At 37.5% G+C, this 27,705-nt stretch overlaps 1 protein-coding gene across 1 annotated transcript; it reads left to right on the top strand.

Annotated features, from left to right (window-relative positions):
• Positions 1-1,696: 1,696 nt before the first annotated feature.
• sec63 (SEC63 homolog, protein translocation regulator) lies at positions 1,697-27,705 on the top strand. Its single transcript, XM_041251283.1, has 21 exons — positions 1,697-1,915; positions 7,237-7,336; positions 7,906-8,020; positions 8,522-8,634; positions 12,107-12,168; positions 12,462-12,520; positions 12,632-12,682; positions 12,932-13,040; positions 13,370-13,464; positions 13,566-13,698; positions 14,317-14,409; positions 15,023-15,168; positions 15,907-16,054; positions 16,743-16,825; positions 17,304-17,366; positions 18,465-18,629; positions 20,234-20,395; positions 22,950-23,051; positions 23,179-23,277; positions 24,445-24,549; positions 24,834-27,705. The coding sequence occupies exons 1-21, from the start codon at positions 1,792-1,794 to the stop codon at positions 24,969-24,971; spliced, it is 2,265 nt and encodes a 754-aa protein (XP_041107217.1). The 5' UTR covers positions 1,697-1,791; the 3' UTR covers positions 24,972-27,705.

Below are 27,705 nucleotides of genomic sequence, written 5' to 3'. Positions count from 1 at the left end.
TCTTCATCCAGCAGATTGAAAAAGGCTGAATATGATGATGATGATGCACACACACAATATAGAAAACCAAAAAAAAAATCATACAAAACACAGTTTAAGAAGTTTAGAGAACTCTAAACCTAAATATTATGAAATATGTTTTTTTTTTTTTGTTATCACCTGATAATAATGATTATTAATAATAATAATAATAATAATAATAATAATAATAATAATAATAATAATAATAATAGGGACTTCCACACACTGCCGTCAAACAAGACTCAAGCTTGCCCTGGAGGGACAATCCTCTGGGAGGAGGAGCAGTTCAGTCTCTTTATGGGAGAGCATAACAATGCCTCATTTAATTTTGTATTCACAGATGGGGCGGGGATGTATCTCTTACAAAAAAATATGACAAGTAAAAGAAAAAACCCTAATACATAATAACAGATAAACATTAAGTAATGGGATGATTGTTTAATTATTGTATTACTTTAAACTTGTCAAGTATAACGTGACATTGTGTGGCTGAAGGACTAACACATGGGCAAAAGAGTAAAAAAAAGAGGCCCTGCCTATGCTTGATAGTGCAGTTAAAGATTCCAGTAAAAATACAGATAATAAAGTGTATAGTTTACTGCAATAAACTTGGGGGGGGGGGGGGGGGGGGGGGGGGGGAGGGATAGAAAATACTTCTAATCAAGCATATTTAAAACAAGTAATATTGTATATCAGTAGATATTCAAATATATCACTTACATTTGCAGTGTTTCTATACTGTACGTGAGTGTTTGTGTGTGTGTGTGTGAATTAAAGTCAGATAAAAGATGGCTGCAAAATGGGATCTTTTAAGGTTTTTGATATTTCCAGTTACTTTCCCAGTCATGATAACATAATCAAAATGGTGCTATCATATTTTGCAAGTGTTCAGGTTGAGCAGGCCTTTAGGGTCTAAATACAAAATAAAAAAAAAATTAATTAAAAAACCCCTGCAAAATACAGCAGACTAGCTCAACCCCAAGTCACGTGGTCTGGATCGCCGGCCATATATTTTCTGAAAATTAAAATAGAAATGAAAGGGTTATTTGTTAATTTTATACTATGTTCATTCTATGGTGTATGACACAACACCCCTTAAACAATACTCATATACAGTAAAACGTGTTTAACCATAAAAAGCCCACTCAAAATAATCAGATTTGAACTACATTTTTGATTAATTGTAGCTGAAAACACTACTAAAAGAAAAACAAAAGTTGCACAATTAGGCCTAAGTTCCAAATAACATTTTGTTGAGTATTTATAAAAACGTAACCTGAATAATAATAATAATAATAATAATAATAAATAATAATAATAATAATATAAACTCATATAGGTAAGGATATCAATTATAACATTTAAAAAGTTTAAACTGATTTAATATAATAGTCCAATCATACATTGTAGACTAAATCAGATATTGTCAAATCCACACGGCTAATTAAGGTGCCATTACTAGTAAACACACTTTTGTAAACTTGAGGGATTTTGGTGTAGATAAAACTATATTTCCATTCAAATGTTTGCTACAGTTCCCAATTAAACATGCGAGTATTACAAAATAGACATTTGTTTAGTAATGTCTATCTAGCAAAAAAAAAAAAAAAAAAAAAAAAAAAAACAGCGACGGCCGACATCAGTGCGCACGCGTAAGCCACGTATCCCTGTTCCCGCGAAGTGTCGCGCGGCTTGCGGCGCAGCTGGTGTGTTCTGCTTTTGCTAGTCTGGACTCCAAAAACCAGGGCAGCGTCGGCGTGTTTCTCTGCAATGGCCGGACAGCAGTTTCAGTACGATGACAGCGGCAACACATTCTTCTACTTCCTCACGTCCTTCGTGGGACTCATCGTCATCCCGGCCACCTATTACTTCTGGCCCCGGGATCAGAACGCGGGTGAGGCCCGGAATGGGGAAAGCTAGTGTCCGGGGGGAGATATGGCACACTCTTACTGCTAGGCAGCCGGCAGGCCTGATTGCAATTCGCAAATATAGCAACACGTTGGCCCTCATTTAGTGTAGAGGTACTGTTCGGGTACCGGCGCAGCAGAGTGGGGCGACATTTGAAGGGAATAACTAATAATGGTAACATTGAAAGGCGTAGAACTTGCTGAGTACAGTATACTAGACACAGCTTGTCCTACACATGATAACGTGAAAGGGTACTAGGAAAGTTGATAGTTTTTATAAGAAATGTCTCGCCAAAACCATTTCAAAACATTTCTTTTGAAACAAAGACCAAATGCTACAGTGTTTTCAGTGAGGTTAGTTTTACGAACCCAAACTAACAGTATATTTACTTGTGCCGATATTTTTTGTAAGTGTACCTACCCAGCTAAATCCTTACTGTACAACGAGTGTCTGTTGATTTATTTTATGATTTAAACGACGCTAATATTAAATAATTGACTCCAGTGATTGTAAAACGGATTGGGTTGTTATGTTTTGATATGGTTAAAAACAATGAGTCTGATACTCGCTTTGCTAGGATGGTCAAAATGTGCGTTACCTGGGTGGAACTGCTTGATGCACAGAAGTGTATGGAGGGTGACTAAAGCACACGTATAGAATTATTCTTCCTGCCCCTTGCCAGTTTAAATCGTGTTGTTGTTATAATGTGGTGATTCTTAACTCTCTCTCTCTCTCTCTCTCTCTGTGTGTGTGTATATATATATATATATATATATATATATATATATATATATATATATATATATATATATATATACACATACATACATACATACATACATACACGTGTTCCTTGTGTAGAATTAAATAGCCTCGATACAGAACCACAACCCCAAGAAATGTGTTGCCAACACGTTTTTAGCCAAAATGTGGGGATTGATATTTGACAGTTGTTTTTTGGCAATTGTTTTATGTATTTAATTGGTTTGTTTTGTTTTTAAAAGCCACCATTAGGTGACACATTGGACAAGGTTATTTTTCTGTGTGTGGATTTAAGTGGTTGGTTGGTTATCTGTTGTCTGAAGTTTTTATTTGGAAATTATCAGATTGGGAAAACAAACTCCCCAAGATGTCTTGCAATACCCACTTGGAGTGTCCACTCATTACGGTGAAAGCAGAAGGACTATGTAGAGTAGAATTAGATTGATTTGGATGTCCCTACTGCTGTCACTCAACTATCCAACATTTATCTAAAACCTTGAAATACAAACACATTTGATATTTTAATAGGTTGCTTATTCGAACCTAATCATTTTCAATAACTAATTGGAGTGCAATCTGTGTTAGCCAGTTGGCAAAGACAATTTGGTTTCTACATCGATTGGTTACAAGAAGTCTTTTGCACCACAGGCTTACATATTTCCTTCTTTGATAGTCACACAGAACGCTGCTGGGCAAACCTTTTGCTGACTGACTTCTCGCTGTTAGTTAATGTGTTGTATGCTTAAATATTCACATCCCACTGGTTTCAAGAAGTCAGTCCTACCTTGTAACATCCAGATTGTCCATGCATCACATTTAGAAGTCTGGGTAAGGGACAGAGATGCATGGCAAGTAAACACAACATTAAAGGAATAACTAATGTTATTAGCCATAGTGCCTCAACAATAAGGAGTTTTATTGGTTTGACCACTACCAAGGAATCTAGATCTTGCCACATTGTTTATGAAAAAAAAATGTAAAGAAATGAGTATGGAATGCACTTGGAGTAACACAGAAAACAAACTTGCTGGTTTCTTAATGTGAGGGTGGTAGACTAAAAAGCCTGAACATTGTTGTTCCGGTGTTGCCAGAATTTACAAAATGTGTGGGTTAATGAGTATAGACAGTGTGGAATGTAGATAAAATATATCATTTGAAATGCACTGCTTGTTATATTTCGTGGGAGGTTAATACACAGGGAAAAAGCTCCAAATTTATCTTTAGATAACTAAAAACCAAACAAGTCAGGTCTGACACTGTAATCAGTATACAAGAGAGGCATGGTTTGGTAGTAAGACTTCTTTCTCACTTGAGGGCCATTGAAACTTTTTTATTACACTAGGGATATGAAAAGTAAAAGCACACGGAGGAACGCAAACATTAATTGGTCCTCTAAAGTTAAACATGGTGTGAGGCACACCGTTATGAAATTGTTACAAATCTTAAAATGCTCAATAAAACTAAACAAAAAAACTGCAGGTTTGTCTGAAATTACCTCTTAGCGTACTGAGAAAGTATGTCTGGAATTGCTACAAAGACTCTCTTCCCTGTTATCATACAGTGGAACATTTAGTTCAGTACTCAGAATTAATTTACAGGCTCTTTAGTCAAGTTTAGTATTACTATGAAAACTGCTTAATACAATTTACTGTACCATATGTAGCTGGGTAGCACATATAACAAAATCCAGTTTGCTCTGAGATATAGGTGGCATCATGGCCAGTGTGTTACTTGGCAGTTTTGAGCCGTGTCTATAACTATAATTTGCAACGGATGCTTTATCCACCTTCATGTTTATTGGGTCGATAATCATGTCTGTGCTGTCATTTATCCTTGCTGACCTTTTAACCAGTTAGATTTGTAAACAACAAAGGCAGTTTTTCACTACGTAAAACATTGCCTATAGAAAGTCTACAACCCCTTGAACTTTTTTCACGTTTTGTTCTGTCAGTGCCGCAGAGTTTCATGCATTTAAATTTTTTTCATGCATTTTTTTCATGCATTTTTTTCCACAATTAAAGCTGTGAGTCTGTTGGGATAGGTCTCTACCAACTTTGCACACCTAGATTTGGCAATATTTGACCATTCTTCTTTGCAAAACTGTTCTAGCTCTGTCAAGTTCCTTGGGGAGCGTTGATGGACAGCAGTCTTCAAGTCATGCCAAAAAATTTCGATTGGATTTAGGTCGGGGCTCTGACTGGGCCACTCAAGGACACAGTAGGGATGGTGTTCTTTGGGTGATGCACTGTGTTGAGTTTGTGCCAAACATAATGCTTTGCATTGAGGCCAAAAAGTTCCATTTTAGTTTTGTCAGACTATAAAACATTTTGCCACCTGGCTACAAAATCTCCTGAGTGTTTTTTTGCGTACTTCAAACAGGATTCAAGGTGGCTTTTCTTGAGTAATGGCTTCCTTCTTGCCACCGTACCATACAGGCCAGATTTGTGGAGTGATTGGTATATTGTTGTCACATGCACACTTTGACCAGTCATGGCCGTAAAAGCCTGTAGCTCTTGCAAAGTTGCCATTGGCCTCTTGGTAGCCTCTCTGATCAGTCCCCTTCTTGCTCGGTCATCCAGTTTGGAGGGATGGTCTGATCTAGGCAGGGTCTTGGTGGTGCCATGCACCTTCCACGTCTTAATAATCGTCTTGACCGTGCTCCAATGGATATTCATGGCCTTTGATATTTTTTTATACCCCTCCCCTGATATGTGCTTTTCAACAACTTTGTCCCAGAGTTCTTCCATGGTGCTCATGGTTGAGTCTTTGCTTTGAAATGCACTACCCAGCAGAGGGAACCTACAGGAACTGCTGAATTTGTCCTCAAATCATGTGACTCACTACAATTTAACACAGGTGGAGGCTACTTAACTTGGTGTGTGATTTTGAAGGCGATTGGTTACACCTGAGCTAATTTAGGATTGCTATTACAGGGAGGGTGGACACTTATCCAACCAAGATATTTCAGTTTTTATTTAATTTTCTACAAATGTCTAGAGTATTTTTTTCACTTGGAAGTTGTGGGGTAGGATGTGTAGGTAAATGGGGGGGGGGGGGGGGGGGGGGGGGGACACACACAACTATTAATGCATTAATTCCAGGCTATAAGGCAACAAAAGGTGAACATTTTGAAAGGGGGTGTAGACTTTCTAAAAGCACTGTACATAAAATATCATCCCTGTCAGCATGCTGTTGGGCAAAAAAATATCTCCTAAAACTTGTTCCGTTCTCAACAACATACATTGTGTCAAAAGTCCATGTCATCCTTGCCCTGTACATAGTGTTTGTTTATTGAACTTACTTTCTTGAACTTTCCTTTCAGAGATTAAACTTCAAATGTTTGGATGCTTTTGACATATATAATATACATACACGCTGAGTATACTGAACATTAGGAACACCTGCTCTTTCCATGAAATAGACTGACAAGGTGAATCCAGGTGAAAGCTATGATCCCTTATTGATGTAACCTGTTAAATCCACTTCAATCTGTGTAGATGAAGGGGAGACAGGTTAAGAAGGATTTTTAAGCTTTGACAAAATTGAGACATGGATTGTGTATGTGTATTTGCATTTGAACGGGGTATGGTAGTAGGTGCTAGGCGCGCCGGTTTGAGTGGGTCAAGAACTGCAACGCTGCTGGGTTTTTCACGCTCAACAGTTTCCCGTGTGCATCAAGGATGGTCCACCACCCAAAGGACATCCAGCCAATGGCAGGGCAGTGGTCGAAAACAGGTCATTGGTGAAAAAGGCCAAAGGAGGCTGACACGAATTGTGCAGAGCAACAGACGGGCTACACTTAGTTAACTGACAGTCCAGTACAACATTGGTGCTGAAAGACCCATAAAAATGCACAACTCGTCGTACCTTGACACGAATGGGGTATTGCAGCCGACGACCTAACAGAATTCCACTTCTTTCAGCAAAATACAAGAAACTGCAGTTGCAGTGGGCTAAGGAATGAAATTACTGTCAACATTGTAGGCTGGTGGTGGTGATGGTGTGGGGTGTGTTTTCATGGCACACATTGGGCCCCTTGATAAAAGTGGAGCAACGTTTGAATGCACAGGATATCTAAAACATTATTGCTAATCAGGTGCATCCCTTCATGGCAGTAGTGTATCCATCTGCTAATGGATTTTTTCAGCAGGATAATGCCCCATGCCACAAGGCTAGGATTGTCCAGGAATGATTCCATGAACATGACAGTGAATTCAGCTTACTGCAGTGGCCTGAGCAATTGAGCATCTGTTGGATGAGATGGAACGAGCTATTCGGAGTAGCCAACTTGACACAATTGTGGGAAGCACTGCAGTCAACATGGGCCAGCATCCCTGTGGAACGCTTTTGGCACCTTGAATTGAGGTTGTTCTGAGGGCAAAAGGGGGTGCAACTCAATATTAGGAAGGTGTTCCTAATGTTTTGTACACTGTGTGTGTGTATATATATATAATTTATTAGCAGAGTCTACACAGTCAAACATTGAAATGCTTGACCAGAAAGTAGAGGTGTTGTCAGTTTCAGCTTTGTTTTTTGTTTCAACAGAGCAACTCAGATTAAAGGCTTTGAGAAGAGTACATGGGAGATGTTTATGGTACCGGTTGCGGTTGATGAAATCACAACAAAGCATTATACCAACACTAAAGTAAGTGTTATCCCTCCACCCCACGTTATGTTGCCTGAGGGGGCTATTTCACAGAATAAAAAAATGGAAACAATGAGATCAATTATTAAACTACTGAACAAGAAACTTAAAAAAAAAAAAAAAAAAAAAACACAATCAGTAGCTGTGTTTCCTGTCCTGTGTATCGATTGATGCAAGTATATACCATAATCTAAACAAAGTGTCGATTTCTGAATATGCCATTGGATTCTTACCATTCACTACACTGATGGACAAAGATGCAAACTGGCAGTATGTGAGCTTCAAGGAAGCCTACTACCATTCCTGACACCATCAACCAGAATTCTCACAGACCGATATCATCTTTTATTTGTGTAACTATTTTACAATTCATTAAATGTTTTTATTAATCCATCACAAGCCATTTTGTTACTGAAAGCATAAAGATCACTGAACTCCCACGTTCCCCTTTTCAGTGTAACTTTTAGCCATTTATAGTTGGAAGAGCAGTTTAACACAATTTTGCTACATTTGTTCAACATGCTTGTTCAACATTTGTTAAACATTTTATCTTTTTTTTTTTATTCCAGGAAAGTTGCCCTACTTATAGGGTGGGCAGTATTTTTGTTCCTCGCCTACAAAGTTTCAAAAATAGACAGAGAATATCAAGAATACAACCCCTACGAGGTCCTAGGCTTAGACCCGGTAAGCCATTTTTGATGTTCTGTGGAAGTACATTCACAGCCTGTCTTTCTTGCATAGACAGAGTATATGGTTAAACGCTCAGAAGTCAAAGCTGGGAATGATAAGAATTTGAGTTGCAATCACATTAAATGTTTTATAAATGAGTCTAATGCCTTAAGGCTGTATGTTTGTCCCAGTGGTCAAAATCAGATTTTTAATTGAAAAAAATTAATAAATACACTAAATGTTCAGTTTGTACTTCAGATGTGAATTTGTTTTTTGATGCATTATTTGTCAAATTAAGAATTGTGTGTTTCTTTTGTTTTATTAATGTGATTACAATAACTAAATGCTTGTCCTTGAATGATGGTATGTAGTAAACGTAGGGTGCCAATACTTTTGTCTGCATTGACTGTATTTCCATTTCCCACTTTTGTTTTCTGCTTATCCATCACTGTTAACAATTAACATAACAGAAATATTCTGGAACTTCTCTTTCAACTGCAGTACATTTTCTTGTAGGGTGCATCTGTCTCAGAAATTAAAAGACAGTACCGACTGCTGTCTCTCAAGTTCCACCCAGATAAGGGAGGAGATGAAGTGATGTTTATGAGGATTGCTAAAGCTTATGCAGCGTAAGTACCTTCTAACCTATTCAGATTTACAACCCTCCAAATATGCACTTAGTGTAGGACAGATTCTTTATACAGCCTGCTCCTTTGGTTTGTGCAAATTGAGCGGGTATATACTGTAAAAAAAAAAAAAAAAAAAAAAAAAAAAAAAAAAGCATGCAAGTACGAAATCGCACAGATTGAATTAGATTATGGATAGCGAGTGGTGTGAAGGCAATATTGGTTTTTGGTGTCTGCCAAATTTTTTATATTGTTACAAATGTATGCATGATTTGGATTGATTACCTCCTGCAGTTTGAGCTGTAGTCAAATAAGGAGTCAATTCTATTTTATATTACATGTAATATTTGGTTTAATGTTTTCTAAATGGATTTAAATATTTGCAGTACAGTAGTCTCCGGCTAAGAGAACGCCCCACGGGAATGAAGCAAAGCGTTCTCTAAAACGGAGTTGACATCCAGACACAATATGAATCGATAAATACATGTTTATTACTTGTCATAACGCACATGCATCAATGTGAAATGAACAACAGAAGGAAGAGAAAAGCAATAGGCAAGTGTATGTTAATAAACTATAACAATAAAGTAACAGACAAACTAACATTAATAAACTACTTGTCAAATGAAATTAACGCAACATACCTCTACACACGTTTAATGCAGCAGCAGCTCTAGATTAATTAATACCTGTACAGGAGCAATATTTGAGACATGTGCAATTATTTAACAGAATGATGAAGAAACTCACTAGAACGGAAAACACCAAATTGCTCAGTGACTTGTCTGATTCTGTTGTTTTTTTCAGGATCTTAAACAATTTCCAACTTTTTGTAACAGAGGTGTGTTTCACCCTTTTTTTACATGCCATTTTGTAGCGATGAAGTGCACCTGAAAATAGAAATACAAAACAAGGCAATGATATGACGACAGCTCTGGATAGATTGAATAAACCAACCAGTGTGTCTCCAGACACTCTTGCGATGATGTCACATTTGAGAAGATTGAATAAACCCTTTAAATTTAAGTTTGAGTTATCAGGTTACAAAACAGTACTGCATCAGTTGTGAACGAATCGCTATCGGTGCCAAAAAGATGTTCGTTTAAGCAAAGTTCCTGTTCCTTTAGGTGGAGCTTTTACAATTTGGGGAAAAATCAGTTTTATATACACACATACACGCTACTGTGCAAAAGTTTTAGGCAGGTGTGAAAAAATGCTGTAAAGTAAGAATGCTTTCAAAAATAGATATGTTAATAGATTATATTTATCAATTAACTAAATGCAAAGTGAGTGAACAGAAGAAAAATCTAAATCAAATCCATATTTAGTGTGACCACCCTTTGCCTTCAAAACAGCATCAGTTCTTCTAGGTACACTTGCACAAAGTCAGGGATTTTGTAGGCATATAGTCAGGCGTATGATTAAACAATTATACGAAACAGGTGCTAATGATAATCAATTCAAAATGTAGGTTGAAACACAATCATTAACTGAAACAGAAACAGCTGTGTAGGAGGAATAAAACTGGGTGAGAAACAGCCAAACTCGGCTAACAAGGTGAGGTTGCTGAAGACAGTTTACTGTCAAGTCATACACTATGGCAAGACTGAGCACAGCAACAAGACAAAAGGTAGTTATACTGCATCAGCAAGGTCTCTCCCAGGCAGAAATTTCAAGGCAGACAGGGGTGCCATCAGCTCAGAATTGGCAGAAAACAGTGAGACCCTGGTACACCCATCTACTATCCGGAGAAGTCTGGTCAAAAGTGGCCTTCGTGGAAGACTTGCGGCCAAAAAGCCATACCTCCGATGTGGAAACAAGGCCAAGCGACTCAACTATGCACGAAAACACAGGAACTGGGGTGCAGAAAAATGGCAGCAGGTGATCTGGACTGATGAGTCAAAATTTGGAAAATCTGGCTGTAGCAGAAGGCAGTTTGTTCGCTGAAGGGCTGGAGAGCGGTACACGAATGAGTGTCTGCAGGCAACAGTGAAGCATGGTGGAGGTTCCTTTCAAGTTTGGGGCTGCAAATGGAGTTGGGGATTTGGTCAGAATTAATGGTCTCCTCAGTGCTGAGAAGTACAGGCAGCTACTTATCCATCATGCAGTACCATCAGGGAGGCATCTGATTGACCCCAAATTTATTCTGCAGCATGACAACGACCCCAAACATACAGCGAAAGTCATTAAGAACTATCTTCAGCGTAAAGAAGAACAAGGAGTCCTGGAAGTGAGGGTATGGCCCCCACAGAGCCCTGATCTCAACATCGAGTCTGTCTGGGATTACATGGAGAGAGAAGCAACTGAGGCTGCCTAAATCCACAGAAGAACTGTGGTTAGTTCTCCAAGATATTTGGGCCAACCTACCTGCCGAGTTCCTTCAAAAACTGTGTGCAAGTGTACCTAGAAGAATTGATGCTGCTTTGAAGGCAAAGGGTGGTCACACCAAATATTGATTTTGTGTAGATTTTTCTTCTGTTCACTCACTTTGCATTTTGTTAATTGATATATATAAACTATTAACATGTCTATTTTTGAAAGCATTCTTACTTTACAGCATTTTTCACACCTGCCTAAAACTTTTGCACAGTACTATATAATATATATGACATGAAAGGAGTTGGAATGTGTGTTGCACCATTTCATTTTAAAGTATTGCAATTTTGCCCGTTCTGTCACAATTCAATTTCATTCTGTCTGATCTTGTCCTTTCTTCATTACTGTACTTGACAACTGTAAGTTCATATTATTATTTTCGGGGAATGAATTGTTGTGCACCCATTTTCTACCTGAACATCGTCAGTCCTAGAACACTTCACTTCCGCTTCTCTGTCTGAGCCCCATGCCAACTCTTTCTTTTTAAACTTTGAGTTGGCACGAGGCTCATAGATGGAAAATCACACAGTTACGCTGCCAGTGAACATGTGTGATTGAAAATTCCTGGAAGCACGGTCATATGGAGGTCAGTCTACAGCGTCTCACCCTTGTTTTGCTCTTCATTAACCAATGATGCAGTATGTCTTTCTTGTGGCTAAGTGCTGGGAGGTTCACAGTAAAAAGTATGGCAACACTAGTACATTATGATAAGTCATTTTCTCGCAGGACGAGAGTAGACAGAATTAAATTGAGTTGTGGCAGAACGGGCCAGCTGACACGGAGCATGTTTGTGGATGAGATGTAGATCAGATGTGCTGGTACTGAGGGACACCGGCGGCAATGACAGGCGGGCTTACAGGCAACTTTTGCCATAAGTGTTTTTTTTTTTTCTCAGTTTGAGAGGCATTGCGGCAATTGCTGCCGGTGCTATTAGTTATTTCGTGCCCTGTAGTTGTATGTCATGGGATAAATGTTATAAGTAGACCTCAATTAAAAAAGACATATAAAGAAACTTATTCCTTTTCACAAAGTTCCCAAGTTTGCATTTAATTATTTGTGACTCCTGTATCTATTCTAATCAAAGATTTGTATTTAACAGTTTAACAAATGAAGAGTCTCGGAACAACTGGCAAATGTACGGCAACCCAGATGGTCCGCAAGGTAAATTGTGATACAGATCTGTCTTGCATTCTGTGTACAGGGGTATCATCATAGCAATATTTAGTCTTTACTAGGTCAGTTATGTTCTACTTCTGTTCTCGGTGTAAGTCATTCAGTGCATGTTGTGCATTTCTGTGAATGAGATCCTTTGTAAAGTTTGGTTCACCTGTGCTGAAATTCCAGTGAAAGTGTATGACAGATACTTTTAATTTACAGAACAGCTTCTCTTTTTTTTAATAAACAGTATACAATGACTTTGTGTTTTAAATCGCATTCTATTTTTAATTCCCTAGCTACAAGTTTTGGTATTGCTTTACCTGCTTGGATTGTGGACCAGAAAAACTCCATGCTGGTAAGTTTTTAAAAAAGGAGGAATTTCCTTTTCTAAGTTCACAAAACATGCAGTATGACATTTTTTCAAAGGTGTTGTAGAAATAAATGTTATATTCCCCCTTTTTCTCAGGTCTTGCTTGTGTACGGACTAGCTTTTATGGTTATCCTACCTGTTGTCGTGGTAAGTACTGATACAATTTAAATGTATAGATTACTTAATTGCCCCCGTCATTTTAAATAGGAACCTCCCTGGGGGTTTTGCATTGTGTTGGATATTTTATTTTCATAACCATTTTTAGTGTGCAATTTAATTCAGTGGCAGTATTTTAGATCCTCTTTTTTTTTTTTTAAGCTTAATTGAAAACATCCATTGGGTGACTGTTTGATGGCTGTTACAGCACTTTAAAAAAATTTTCCCCACTTGTTCTAGGGTACGTGGTGGTATCGGTCAATACGCTACAGTGGAGACCAGATTCTTATCAACACAACACAGCTCTTCATGCACTTTATGTATAAAACTCCAAACATGAACATGAAACGTAAGTATCCCTTTCTAATATGATTACAAGCTGAAATGTGATTGCAAAGAAGGCAGAAGATATATATTGCACTGGGCAGCCAAGAATGAATACATAAGTGCTCAAATAATCATTTGAGAAAGCTGTTCTCACACATGGCTGTGAATGTTATTTATTACTTTGCAAAAAAAAAAAAAAAGTGGGATTATTAACTTTGAAACAGATAAAATACATTTTATAAATCTGTATTAAAAAGACTGGCTTAACCTTTTTTTTAGATTTGACATCAGGGTTTTTGTAATAGTGTTTCTATTTTTTTCATCTAAGAAACATTGAATCTTTTTGTGCAGGCCTTGGAATGGTTCTGACAGCAGCCTTTGAATTTGACCCACGCAGTAACAAGGAGGCAACAATTAGACCTACAGATAACACTGAAGTTCCTCAGGTAACCTAGATTCTTATACTGTATGAGAGTTTTATATTGGGGGAACTTGACATTTCAGCTGACAACAGATGGATGTTAACTCTTGATTTATGAACGTTCAGCTCATTCGGGACCTTGGAAATATCAATGTCAAGAAGAAGGAGCCTCCATTTTGCTACCCGTACAGTCTGAAGGCCCGAGTCCTTATGCTTTCTCATCTTGCCAGAATGGAGGTGTCTGAGAACACAATAGAAGGTAGTCCCACTCTCAAAACTCCCTTTTTTTTCTTCTTTTTTTTTTTTAGCAATCTTTCTTCCTGTAAAACTCATGATAGTGCGTGTGTTAGGACCCCAACCCGAAATACGGCCCCATTTATATTGGGTCGACTCCATCAGGTTGGGGTTAATTAAAATGTTTACACCCCCGAAATCTTGGGGTGGGGAACATTCACTTAACCCGATCTGAAGATCATTTGAAAACACAAGCAGTTAGCAGCGACGTCACGGTGCGCGTTGGTCTTCTAATTAAAACTACAGTACTACATTAGCTGCGCAGTCCACAGCAGAATAAAATAACACATTGTGTGTGTGCATGCACAGGTGATTTTTATATAATTTGTTTTAAGGCAGGAACATTTATTATATACTTAATCTTACTGATGCCAGGACAATATTATTTTATTCTATAGTATCTATACAGCGTTGAAACAGGAATTCAGTAGATAGCCACCAGCGATGAGTTCAAGCAACATATACAAGTCCCATTGTTGGCTGTTTTTTTCTGTTTTCACCCTTTGAGTGGGGTGTAATGAGACACAGATTTCAATAATAAAACCTGTGATGTTTTAATATTCGTACCTTTTCTGGTGTGTAGATCAACGGTTTGTTGTAAGAAAGAGCCCTGCACTGCTGCAAGAAATGGTTAACGTCGGCTGTCAGCTTACTATGATGGCAAATAGCCGTGGGGGTAAGGATTGATCCTTCATCTTTAAAACCTAAATGTGGTATTGTTGCACACAGAAGAAAATAACAAACATGCAACTGAAATGAAGAAACCAGCATTTGAAACATGTTACCTGCAGCTAGACAAGGAACACAGAAAGGGGTCTTTGCAAGACTGACTTAAGATTTATTTACCAGTGCATATTTGTTTCAGCTTGCATGTGGATCAGTGTATTCTTTAATTGTTTATTTGAACCCTAGAAGAGGGGATATTGTCTTGCATTTAAATAAAACATTAAGCATCTTGTATTCAAAAGGCTTAAGTGTCCTATTTTTCTACACCTTGGAAAAATTTATTTTATATCGTATTTGCTGTTATATGGTAATTGGTTATTATAAAGTCAGTAGAAAAACTACTGATTTGAAATATGCCATCCACTTTTTTTTGGCAGAAATTTGGCATTCATTTCATGCCTCCCAAGATTTTATTGTTCTGTAGGAAATGTTTATTCCACAATCTCATTGCATAGTAAATTTATAACCAATCTTGTATTGATTGCGTTAACTAGAGCCATCATAAAAAACCTGTGCAATATTTAGAATGTTTGTTTTAATTGATTATTTTTTATGTAATGTAGGATTTCATGCCCCTCGCTTGGTTTCCATTGAGAACTGTATGAAACTTTCCCAGATGATCGTGCAGGGTCTACAAGAGTCCAAATCTCCATTGCTGCAGCTCCCCCACTTTGAAGAGGAGCATCTGAGATACTGCGTATCTAAAAAAGTAAACAAGCGATAATTTCATTTTATTCCCATTTCTTATTTAATCAAATGACCTCAGATCTGTGTTTTTTAATGAGAGATGGCGATTTGGTTACTTATAAACAGTTTCTTAACCCTTAGCGGTCCATTTATTGAGCACATGTCAGGCGTGCTGTTTTTAAACTTTTTTTTCACAGTAAAACAGGTTAAAAGGCATTGCAGAGCAAAAGGACACTCCGTACTGCATCTCCAGCCAAGCCCCTCCCCTTGTTTGCTGTGTTTCACATACCTCTTCATAGTCGTGCATACTGATAAATCCTCTCCTGATCACTCGTTTTATCACCAAACTCCTCAATAGTGCGATCCATATTACTATAACATCTCAAGCTCTGCAATTGTCTGTGATATTCTTTGAGCGCTGAATGCGGAAGCAGCTGTCTTGTTTGCTTATGTCTGTGTTATCTCTGTGGTGCAGATCCGCCTCTTTTTTTTTTTCGGCTGCTGTCGGCCATTTAAGTGTTTACTTGGCTTTTCTTGTGCTTGACATCTTTTTGATGACGTGTGCTTGACGTCTTCGGACTGGAAAGGGAAAATTGTAATGTCGGACCTGGTCCGACATAGGACTGCAAAGGGTTAAATGCATATGATTAAAATATTTTAAATAGAGAAATCCTTGGTACTATGACCATAACCTGTAAAAATGTTGAAGTGTTTTTAACAAACTAGTCTACCTTTATTTTTGTGTTTTCTTCCCCCACAGTACAAAGTTAGAAGCATCGTGGACTTGGTTAGTTTGAAAGACTCTGACCGAAGGAGTATGCTGCGCTTCCTTGGGGAGGAGAAATATGATGAAGTTATGGCAGTTCTTGGAAGTTTTCCCCACATTACAGTCGATATAAAACTTCAAGGTATCTCCTTTGAGAGAGAGAAGTCCTTACAGTCATAAATAAGCTTAGCAAATAATTGTAGTAAATAAAAATGTGTCGGCATTCTATCTTTATCCACAAACAGGACTAGATCCAATCGGTTTGAGCGATAAAATATCTGGTATACTCGCAGCAGGCCATTAGTAAAAAATTAAATTGGGAACATAACTGCAAGCAATTTGTTTTAAAAATAGCCTGTCAATCAAGCTGTTTAAGAAAGGAAATAAGTCTGGCAGGTTCCCAAAGGGGACTGTCGCTATGTGAAGTTTCAGGTAGTTTAATTCCAGAATGTCGGAGTTGCGTAGCTAAGAAGGGATCTATAGCGTCGAACACGGCCGATGGCAGCTATCCAAAACCACTAGGGCAATCGAACTTCGTCGATGGAGCCTGCAAACGAGTTAACATTTTAGCTTAATTTTGCAACATTTACAAACATTTTACTGTGGAATTGCCTTTACTTGACTACAGCAAGTTATCACAAGAAATGGTTCTCATTAGTACTTTAAAAGGATAGTGCAAATTTTATTTGATGAGCCCTGTGTAAGCAAATGGCAACTCTTAAACAAAACAAAGGTCGTTAAAATTAACGATTTCTTAATGCAGTTGTAACCCAAAAGTCGAGCTGAGGAAAACCTTTTTAATTTGAGAGTTTTTATGTTTTTGTTTGCAGTGCTAGATGATGAGGACAGCCATGACATTACAGCAGGGTCCATTGTTACAGTCACTGTCACACTAACAAGGAAAAGAATGCTGGTAAGTTGGAAGAAGATATTTGTAATAACCAAAAGCTTAAAACAGTTTATATTGTGTATATTTAGGGCTTGAACTTTTGTTTTATTTTTGACAAGTACCCAAAATACAAGAATCGATCGCTCTGCTTGTAGAGATCCTCACTTAGATTATTCATTGAAACACCATGTTCATTTTACAACAAGTTTCCTGAGGCTTTCACGTGTAATGATATCTTTCAGTTTACTCTTCAGGTACAAATAGTAAATGGAACATTAAACGCTCCACTCCAGGTTTAGTGGGTGAAATGAGAAATTACTTGAGATTGAAGTAGTTCAGTGGAGAACTACAGCTTTCAACTCTAAAAACGTTGATCTGTTTCCCTGGCAATTTTACAATAGAAATCCCCTTGAACTATTGTACAGCAGGCCACACCATGTTCAGAGTACAGTAGAGAGCTATTATGATGAAGAGAAATTTTTCTCCACTTCTTATTTTAAAGGATTTCTTTGAGAAGGAGCAGGAACAAGTGTGTGTACCAGAAGATCCTAATACAGAAGAGGGGGTAGGCATTCCTTTTGTATTGTGCAAATTACTTGTTATGGGTTAAAACTTTAATAGAAAATAATTGATTAATACACATAACAAACCTGATCATTCAACCTATCATTGATTTTAAATAGCTGTACAACATTACTGATTTATTTTTTTAATTGCAGGATATTTTTGCACATCAACAATAACTTCATATACTGGCCACGGTATATGCCTTTAGTAATTCTTCAGAACATTTCATAACAGTACTACCTTGAAGAAATATAAATGAATTATACACATAGTATGTCAGTGTTTTTAGATTTGCTGTACCAAAATTAGACTTTCTAGTGCATAGTCTATGATATTAAAAACAACACTAGAATATGCTGTCTAAATCTTAGCACTGCAACACAATTATAGAGCCTATACTTTTAATAAGAACTTTTCATACTCCAGGCGTCATGAGTGGCAACACTAGGTAGCAATGGTGCGAATAATTTAAAAAAAAAAATAGGATTGACTAGTATTTTTTAAAGATATGTAGCACAACGGAAGGGAACGGAGCAACCACAGCTCACCATCTAAGCATGTGTTCTAACAGGAAAATACAGAATTTACAAATATTCTTTCAAATAAGCCTGCGCTGTATTTCAAAGGCTATTAAAATTACAAATACTAAATAATTTTTTGCTTCTTTGTTTCTTTACCATGGTGCTTGAATATACAAAAAGCAAATCAGTGCTGAGACGAACATGGAATTTTCATGTTTGAATATTTGTTCAAGATTTAGATATTTGTTCATTTGCAAAAGGTAATAAAAGCCATTTTATGTAATGCGTTATTTAAAGTAGGAAGATATCCCAGGAATAAGAAAGCATTTTTACTTTATTCCCCTGAATTAATTTCAAAACAGTCTACCATACAGCAGTTTAATTGTTTATTCCCGAAAAATATAGTAGCCTACGTCATCCTGAAAACGCTGTGATAGACATTGTGCCATGCTCTCCTAAAGTATTCATAATTACATTTTAGATATTCTCTCACTGCTTGCAAAATACCTTTTTGTTTTTTCTTATAGTATGACACTCTTGGCTGCATTTTTCTGTGACCAATATTTATGTTTCAGCAAGGAGATGTTGGCAAAAACAAAAGCAAGGTATGGCAGAATAAGAACAAAGCTGCCAAGAAGACATCAAAGTCAAAGAAAAAGAAATTGTCTAAGAAGAAGACCCCTTCTCAGCCACAGAAACAGGACAAGCAGAAACAAGCGAATGGGACAGTCGCTGGCAATGTAAGATGTGCTTTTCCAACCGGTTGTAAGGGGGTTTGCCAGAATATTATTATTAATTAGTCATTTAGCAGATGCTTTTATCCAAAGCGACTTGCAGAGACCCTAGGGGGTGAACTATGCATTAACAACTGCTGCAGTGTCACTTGCAACAGGACTTCGGTTTTACGTCCTCATCCGAAGGATAGAACACAACAAGGTTAAGTGACTTGGTTAGAGTCACAGTAAGTCAGTGGCTGAGTGGGAGATTAGAACTGGGGTCCTCCAGAATATAAAGAAGTCTTAACCCTTTAATTTCTAGGAACATACTGTGGCAAAGTGGTTTGCACTATGCAGTAATGATAGACAAGAGTTCACAGTGAAAACAGCTCTTTATTTGGCTGGGTCGCGTGCCTGCAACTCTTAAATAATAAGAACATGCTCTACACACCAATGTGTATTGCACCATTCAACAATGGGGTTCAGTTCCTAAATAATAAGACACGGATATAACACACACAAACGAAACATGGTCACAGAGTCCAGAGTGAGTGCTCTTAGTGTAGGTGGTGAAATACAGTTATTGTGCACAGTGGAGAAGTGAAGTCCCGGTTTGGAAACTGGCTTCTAGCAACATCTCCCGGGTAGTTTAGCCATCTAATAATGACACACAAAACAATTACTAGATTTGACCAAACAAACACTCGCGTTAGTACACTTTTTTCCTCGTAGGTCTGTTCGTAACCATAGCACAAGGAACAGATTGTATCGCCACATCCCCTGGTATACCCTCAGTCACGCCCCCTTTGTTAGCAAGTTAGCAATCTTCCAATCCATGACTGACGCTTCACCTACTGCATTAAGGCGATGACTTCTGGTATTGTGACTCCGCTCCCTTTCTGGATGGCCAACTTCAGAGTGACCCTGGAACTAACTGCCAAACCATCTAGTCCGGGGGCACATGTTCCTGTTATACCATGCCATCACAGGTTGGGAGGGAAATTGTTGACTAGGATTAATTTGCTCTCTGTCACACATACATTCAGTATAAGTTGTATGTTACCAGTCTAACAACATTGACGCCTCTATTTGCAATAAATGCGTCTACTGTACTGCGAACACCAGATGAAGAGCTGGTTAGCACAGTTCCTCTTTGACAACAGGACAGAGGAGCATAACAGGTTAACATAAAAGTTTGTGTCCAAGGTTTTACTGTAACGATTTGCAAGGTGAGAACAGTAATACTAGTAGTTAAGAATTGAGTAGCCTTTACAGGGTGCTAGTGGACAGTTCAGACAGCTGGTTGCGACTCAGATGGCTGCTGCAGTTACCAAGAGGGTAGAATTAAGAAACCATTTCAAACTTGGTGTTTGGCACAGTATAATGGATATTAATTTTCTGAACTTTGAGATGTTAATATTGTACAATTTAGTATAATGTGAAAGGAAAAGGAGAGAGTTGAAGAACAAAACCTGAGTAGCAATGTGATTTTCAAGCCAACACTAGGATTTGCTCCCTGAAGAATAAAACAAAGATGGAAGTACATGATTTGCTTACAATGTTTAGGAAATGCGCCTGGTTGGATTTTTGTATTTTATTTTTGTCCTGATTGTCGCTTTCTCTGGCAGGAGGTTGTACCTTCGACTAAGGAGGAAGAGGAGGAGATTACGGACAAGGGTAGTGATTCAGAGGAGGGGGAGACCAACAAAGACTCTCCGAGTGAGAGAGATGATGAGAGTGACAAACAGAGCGACACTGAACCAGACGAAATGGGTGGGGATGATGAAGAGGTGAGGCTTCAACTTCAGCTTCTAAAGATCAAGCAACATTTGTATTTTACAATATTCTGGCCCCTTGCGGTCCAGGTAAAAACATGTACATGACAAAATATAGACCAAACATATAATTCCCATTCATGGCAAAAAACTATCTTGCTTTTTTTGTGTGTGTGTTGTGCTTGTGAAATGCTGCTTGTAGTGCTTGACTGCTGCATTTTACATGAAGTGTTTTGAGATGGAACAACTAAGTCAATTTAACTTCTGTAAATTAGCTTTTGCTCACGCCCCTTCATTTCATTTCAGTTTTTTTAATGTTGAAACCTCTCTGAAGGTACAACAGTCGTCCAATTTTCTCAGCAAGCCCCTTTCAAAAGAAATGTCTAATGTGTCATAATTTACCTGCACCAAGTGTGTTGAGCAGGATGAGTAAAGTAAGACATTCTGTCAATTCAGAGACTGTCCAAGAAAAAAGATAGATAGAAAAATAAATGTGTGTGTGTTTGACAGAGACAATGTACAGTTAACATGTATGACATGTCATAAGATGTATTGCACCCAGATTTAGCTATGAGCTTGTTTTAATTGGCAGCCCCTGGGCAGGTGTATAGAAAGGAAGGAAATAAGCAAACTGTTAAAATTCTTAACACCATAATAATAATTACTCTGCTGCCCATGATTTTAATAATCGTAGTAGAATAATTGCCAACATCTACTAATATACCACAGTTGGTAACATACTAAAGTGCCAATTCAATAAAATAGTATATTTATAATTGCTGATCACAGGTGATGTTGTCTGGTAAAGAATTCCACCTTTTTATAAATGCAGTTTGTGGACATTTTGTATGTCGCCTTGCCTCCATGCAGTTACCTTGAACAGCTGCCCCAGTCTTTCTGTTATTATGTGAACGGAGGTCGTTATGTCTACTCATGCATTACTGATTAAATTTTCTGTGTCCTGTTACCTATTTTAATTTGAGTAATGCTTGTTCAGGTCATTCCATCCAGTGGGTTTTTGGTTCAAAGCAAAGGAATCCTGCTGAGAGAGAATCTTGGCTAGCTTGTACAGTGCTTATAGAAAGTCTACACCCCCGTTAACTTTTTTCACATTTTGTTGTGTCAGTGCCTCAGTTTCATGCATTTAAATGAGGATCCACTTGTCTACACACCATACTCCACACTTAAGGGGGGGAAAAGGTTTTATTGTAAAAAAAAAAGTACAAAACTGAAAGATCATAACTGGATAAGTCTCCACCCCCCTGAGTTAATACTTGGTGGAAGCACCTTTGGCAGCAATTACAACTGTGAGTCTTTTGAGATAGGTCTCTACCAACTTTGCACAGCTAGATTTGGCAATATTTGACCATTCTTCTTTACAAAACTGTTCAAGCTCTGTCAAGTTCCCTGGAGTGTTGATGGTCAGCAATCTTCAAGTCATGCCACAGATTTTCGATTGGTTTTAGGTCAGGGCTCTGACTGGGCCACTCAAGGACATTTACCTTTTTTATCCTTAGCTACTCGAGTGTAGCTTTGGCTGTGTGCTTTGGGTCGTTGTCATGCTGAAAGGTGAACTTCCGTCCCAGTTTCAGCTTTCTTGCAGAGGGTAGGTTTTCCCTCAAGGACTTCTCTGTACTTTGCTCCCTTCTATCCTGACAAGTGCCCCAGTCCCTACCAATGAGAAACATCCCCATAACATGATGCTGCCACCACCATGCTTCCCAGTAGGGATGGTGTTCTTTTGGGTGATGCGCTTTGTTGGGTTTGCGCCAAACATAACGTTTTGCATTTAGGCCAAAAAGTTCCATTTTAGTTTAGTCAGACAACAAAACTTTTTGCCCCATGGCTACAGAATCTCCTGAGTTGTGTTTTTTTTTTTTTTTTTTTTGAATACTTCAAACGAGATTCAAGGTGGGTTTTCTTGAGTAATGGCTTCCTTCTTGCCTCCCTACCATACAGGCCAGATTTGTGGAGTGCTTGGGATATTGTGATATCACATACACACTTGAACCAGTCTTGCCCATAAAAGCCTGTAGCTCTTGCAAAGTTGCCATTGGCCTCTTGGTAGCCTCTTTGATCAGTCTCCTCCTTGCACAGTCATCCAGTTTGGAGGGACAGCCTGATCTAGGCAGGGTTTTGATGGTGCCATACACCTTCCCACAAATTAATAATAGTCTTGACCATGCCTTGCAACAACTTTTGTCCCGGAGTTCTATTGAAAGCACCTTTGGGGCTCTTTGCTTTGAAATGCACTACCCAGCAGCAACCACTGAAAGTGGAGGCCACCTAACTTGGCGTGTGATTTTGAAGGCGATTGGTTACACCTGAGCTAATTTAGGATTACTATTGCAAGGAGAGTGGACACTTATCTAAGTTATTACAGTTTTTATTTTTTTCACTTGGAAGTTATGGGATAGGATGTGTAGATAATTCCCCCCCCCCCCCCCCCCCCCCCCCCCCCATTTAATTCCAGGCTATAAGGCAACAAAATGAGACATTTTTAAAAAGGGGTGTAGACTTTCTATAGGCACAGTACATTTTGATATTCATTTTAGTTTTTCTCCTACAGGAGTGGAAAGCACTACAGCAAAGTATCCAACGAAGAGAAAAGGCCCTTTTAGAGACTAAATCAAAGATCACACATCCTGTTTATAGCTTGTGTTTCCCTGAGGTATGTTTAGTTTTTTTCTTTTTTTTTGTTAGTTCTTTGGTCATTTTAGAATTTACAAGAATTTGACTAGTCTGCCCAGAATACCTTGTTGTTTTTATTATTTTTTTAATTCCCTCCACTTCTACAGGAAAAGCAGGAATGGTGGTGGCTTTACATTGCAGACAGGAAAGAACAGACTTTAGTATCTATGCCCTACCATGTCTGTACACTTAAGGACACAGAAGAGGTAAGTGAGATCTCGTATTTTACTTGTCTTCCACTGAGCTTGTTCCTCCATTGCATATATTTTAAACGTAAGGAGCAGTTCAGTTAGTGTTTGAACCAGGAATATCTTCTGTTCAGTAAGCAAGGTGATTACAATGTAATTAGGGCATTTGGGAAGCAGTAACATACAAAGTATTCATGGCAAGATATTCAAATATGAGCTTTGTGATCGTACCTGTATCAATACCAGCAGGTGGATGTGCATATCGGACTCTACCAGTGCAGTTGTTATCGACTGGCATCTTCCACTTCAGCCCATGCATTCTTGACAGTATACCCTATGTATTTATTATTTGCTGCCCTTTGTGTTTTGGTGCTATACATTAAGTTTCACTGGTATGTTGATACCACAGCTTACAGTACCTTTCCTACATGGCCTTTTATATAACATTCATTATTTGTTTTGCCTCCAGGACCCTGTTATAAACAGGACATGGTTGTCGTTCTATCATTGTTTCTGATTACATTTTAAATCGATCTATAAAATGATGTTTGAAAGGCTGACTCGCACTGCCAGACCACCCTCCCCTGTCAGATGCCGGCGCCACAATTAGTTGCTAGGCAACCGTAGCATAGCTGTTTCAGACCCTCTTAAAGGAAAACCACCTTGACTGAGATGACTTGATGATTTGAATTCTGAAGTGTTAGAACAGTGCAGGGGCTTAGAGCTGTCTGGATGTAATGTTAAATTCTTGTGATTTTTTTTTTTTTGTAAAATGTATTGTTTTAAATCATGCATGAGAAATCAATCACCATTTTTAGTAATTACATTAAAATTGTTATTTCTTTATGTAACATTCTTGAAATTTGTGTTCTAATAGACCAAAGCTTAGATTTGAATACCAAACTGTTTATAAAATCTTTCTTTAGTGTACATTGGCTATAATACAGTACCAGTAGACAAACAAGTAATTTTGGATTTAATTCAAACAAATATTTTGAAACTATGAGCACTCATAAAGAAAGGGTGAATTTGAATGACTAAATGATTTAACAGGTTGCATAACCTCAACTTATTATTATTTATTATTATTATTATTATTATTATTATTATTATTATTATTATTATTATTATTATTATTTTTATTTTTATTTTTTTTTAATTTATTTATTTTTATTTTCTTTTAAGGTTGAACTTAAATTCCCTGCACCGTCAAAACCTGGAAATTATCAGTACTCTGTGATTCTAAGAAGTGACTCATTCATGGGATTGGATCAGATAAAGCCATTGAAGGTAAGATGTTGCTCAAATTCATTGAGTGTTCAGTTTTTGGCTCCTAATCTGTGTTCTCTTTTATTAAGGTAGTCTCGTGGCAGGGAGCACAATTAGTTTGAGAGGTTCAGCAAATTGCCCATGTACTGCATTTTTTACATGTGATTTGATCAGATGGGAAAATAAAGGCTGAAGACTCCATTGCCTATAAATAGCAAGAACCAGACTATGATTTATTCCTCATGAATAACCATTGCTTACATCTCCAGTCTGACCTTTTGAACGTCTCTTGTTCTGTTTACTAGCTGGAGGTCCACGAGGCAAAGCAGATGCTGGACAACCATCCCCAATGGGACATCCCAGAGACCGAAGAGGAAGAGGAGGACCAGGAGGACAGCGACGGCATCGAGGAGAGTGAGGAGGAAGAGGAAGACAACGATTAAACAGAACGATTGTAATGGACTACTGTCTCTGATTTTTAAAAAAAACTAAACAATGTTGTTGCACACAGTTCCGACACCTGCCATTATATTTCTCTGTCCTCCCTTTTTTTATTTTTTTATAAATATAAATGGCACCCCAACGTCATAGTGAGGTCTGACATTTAAGCTGTAGGTTTTGTGTGTGTACAAATTCTGATTGCATCTCATGTGGGAGATTCTGACAACTCCCCTTCTGGCTGTGCCTAGAAAGATGCCCATAGCGTGCATTAAATAGATACTTGTGACTACAATGACTGTGTTATTGGTAATTTAATTGGAAGTGATGGTAAAGCTACTTTTCTTAAAGGAAAATAGAAATAAATAAGAATTGCCCTTGGTAGGGGTCTCCATGTTTTTTTAGTATTGTATATTTTGGTTGGATGTACAGTGAGTCACAAACATTTGGGTAATGGCGATCTTTTCTAAAAATGGAAAATAAGGGTCTTCTGCGTGTGCTCTCTTTCTTTTTGTATTGCCTTTTTACAGCAGCACTGATTTGAAATATAATTTGATGTGTTAGTTTGTGCCGATGTTGTAACCATGAATACTATAGTTTGACAGATCGGCCACTCAAGATGTTCCTTTCCTTCCCATAAAACAGGTTACATATTTGCCATGTTGATGTCCGTCACATATCTTCATTTAGTAGTACGTGGGACTGTGCAAGGTATCTCCACAGGGATTTAAATGTTTTCACAGTAAGTTATTGAGTTCATATAACACCTAATTGTTAGAACTACAGTTATAAAATAGTGTGATTTGTAAAGGGCAATGTTGTTCATTTCATTACAAAAGTTTGGAACCCTTTATGTATTGCAAAATTGAAATTTGAATTTAATAGGCATAAAGTTCAGCCTTATATTTAGGTGGTCTAGTATTCATGCTTAATTTGAAATCTTACAACATAAAACACTCAATTAAGCATCATGAGTCTGCTATTGAATTACATTTTAGTAAGTGTCCAAAATCCATTTTGAAAGCATTTTTCAAATGTATTCAGTCTTTTCCAAATGTGAAAAGAAGTTCTAGTTAGTTGGCTTAAGAAATTTGGTAATGTGTTTCACAAAAGCAATAAAGCTAGACTAGCACTTTTACTATATGCATGGGATTATAGCTCAATATAATCAACAAGCATTTATGAAAAAATGCATTGTTGCAGATACCTTATTTTCATTGGTTAGCATGATTGCATAATGTAGTAGGTACATTCCAGGTGGCTTAGAGTGTTTGGAATATCAGTAGTGCTGTCCACGGATATTGTCCATTTCACTTTTTCCCTTTCCTTTATTGAGGTGGAAATGAGCCCTTTAAGGACTTTGGAGATCCTTGTATTATTTTTCAAAAGGCTTTTCAAATCCAAGTAAATTAAGTTTTCAGGATTTAATAGTTTAGATATACTGTACGTTTGAACTTTGGAGGCACTATAGTGGGAACCCTTTTCAGATGTGCCAGAAAGCAGTGACCTATAATTCTTTAAAATTCATCTACCAAGTGTATTGTTTTACATGACTGAAATTAGTTGGGTTTTTTTTTGGTTCTTTTAAAGTGGGATAGTATCAGGCAAAAGCAGGGTTATAATAAAAAAAGCATGCTATCCTTTCCAATCATGTATTCCACCACTGCAGAATATATATATATATATAATATATACATGCACACATATATACATAAACACATACACACACGGAACACATTATCATCCAATTCAAGTTATATTTTTGTAGGGTAAGGATACAATTAATAAATTATGTATTGGAGGATATATAGTGGCACAAACACTGGTGTGGATGTGTTTTGGGGAATTCCTGTGGAAAAGAATGTGGGACCATTTATTAACTTTTTAAAACTCATCTGCTCTAATAGCTTTCAGATACTAATAGTTCTAGGGCTGGTGTTAAATACAACTGTAACCGATTTAAGCCACGGGGGGGAAAAATATGCATCAGTTGATTTAAGGCAATATTGAAGTTCTGTCTGTAATGTAAATGTCAGCAAATTAAAAGTTCCCTGGTTGAAAGCAAGACTCGCTAGCTGTGACAAGCTGATTCTTGTGGTTCCTTGTGATTTATATATACAGCAAAAAAAATAATTTCAGATTCCAGAAGACTAGACTTTCTTTCACATCTGATCTTTATATACAAAAAAGGATGGGGTTTTTGGGGTTTTTTTTAATGACTTTTTTCAAAGGTCTTTCTCGCTTGTTAAGTAGCTATTGCAGAAGTCTTGCAGACGGGTCTGTTTGTTCCTTATGGAGATTAACTGTAAAAAGGGTGGAAAACTCTTTCAAAATTTTGCATTACTAGTGTTGTATCTGAAATCGGTATAAATATTGTACTGTTCATTTAAGTTAATTTTGTAGGGCAAAAACCAAACTCTACCATATACTATGTGTTGCAAAATATAATTTACACCTAGAAATAGACCTTGTTGGGGGAAAGTATTGTAAGTATTACTGATCTGCAAGATGCAGCATTAGTTAACATGCTGGGTGTTAAAATACACCACAGTACCTTCAACAAATCAGCTGCATCCTGTCTTTTAATATTGCAGGCCAAAAATGAATAATTGCCCAATATTACAGTATCTGCCAATTTTGTTTACAAGAAAATCGTCATTGTAAATGGGAAATATATCATTATATATTCTTTGTATTTAAATAGTTGCAAATAAAATGGAAAGACTTTTTAAACTGAAA

The sequence above is a fragment of the Polyodon spathula genome, chromosome 5 (genome assembly GCF_017654505.1).
Source record: "Polyodon spathula isolate WHYD16114869_AA chromosome 5, ASM1765450v1, whole genome shotgun sequence".
Classification (NCBI taxonomy): Eukaryota; Metazoa; Chordata; class Actinopteri; order Acipenseriformes; family Polyodontidae; genus Polyodon; species Polyodon spathula.
The sequence above is the reverse complement of the archived record's forward strand: the minus strand, read 5'-3'. Positions and strand labels throughout refer to the sequence as shown.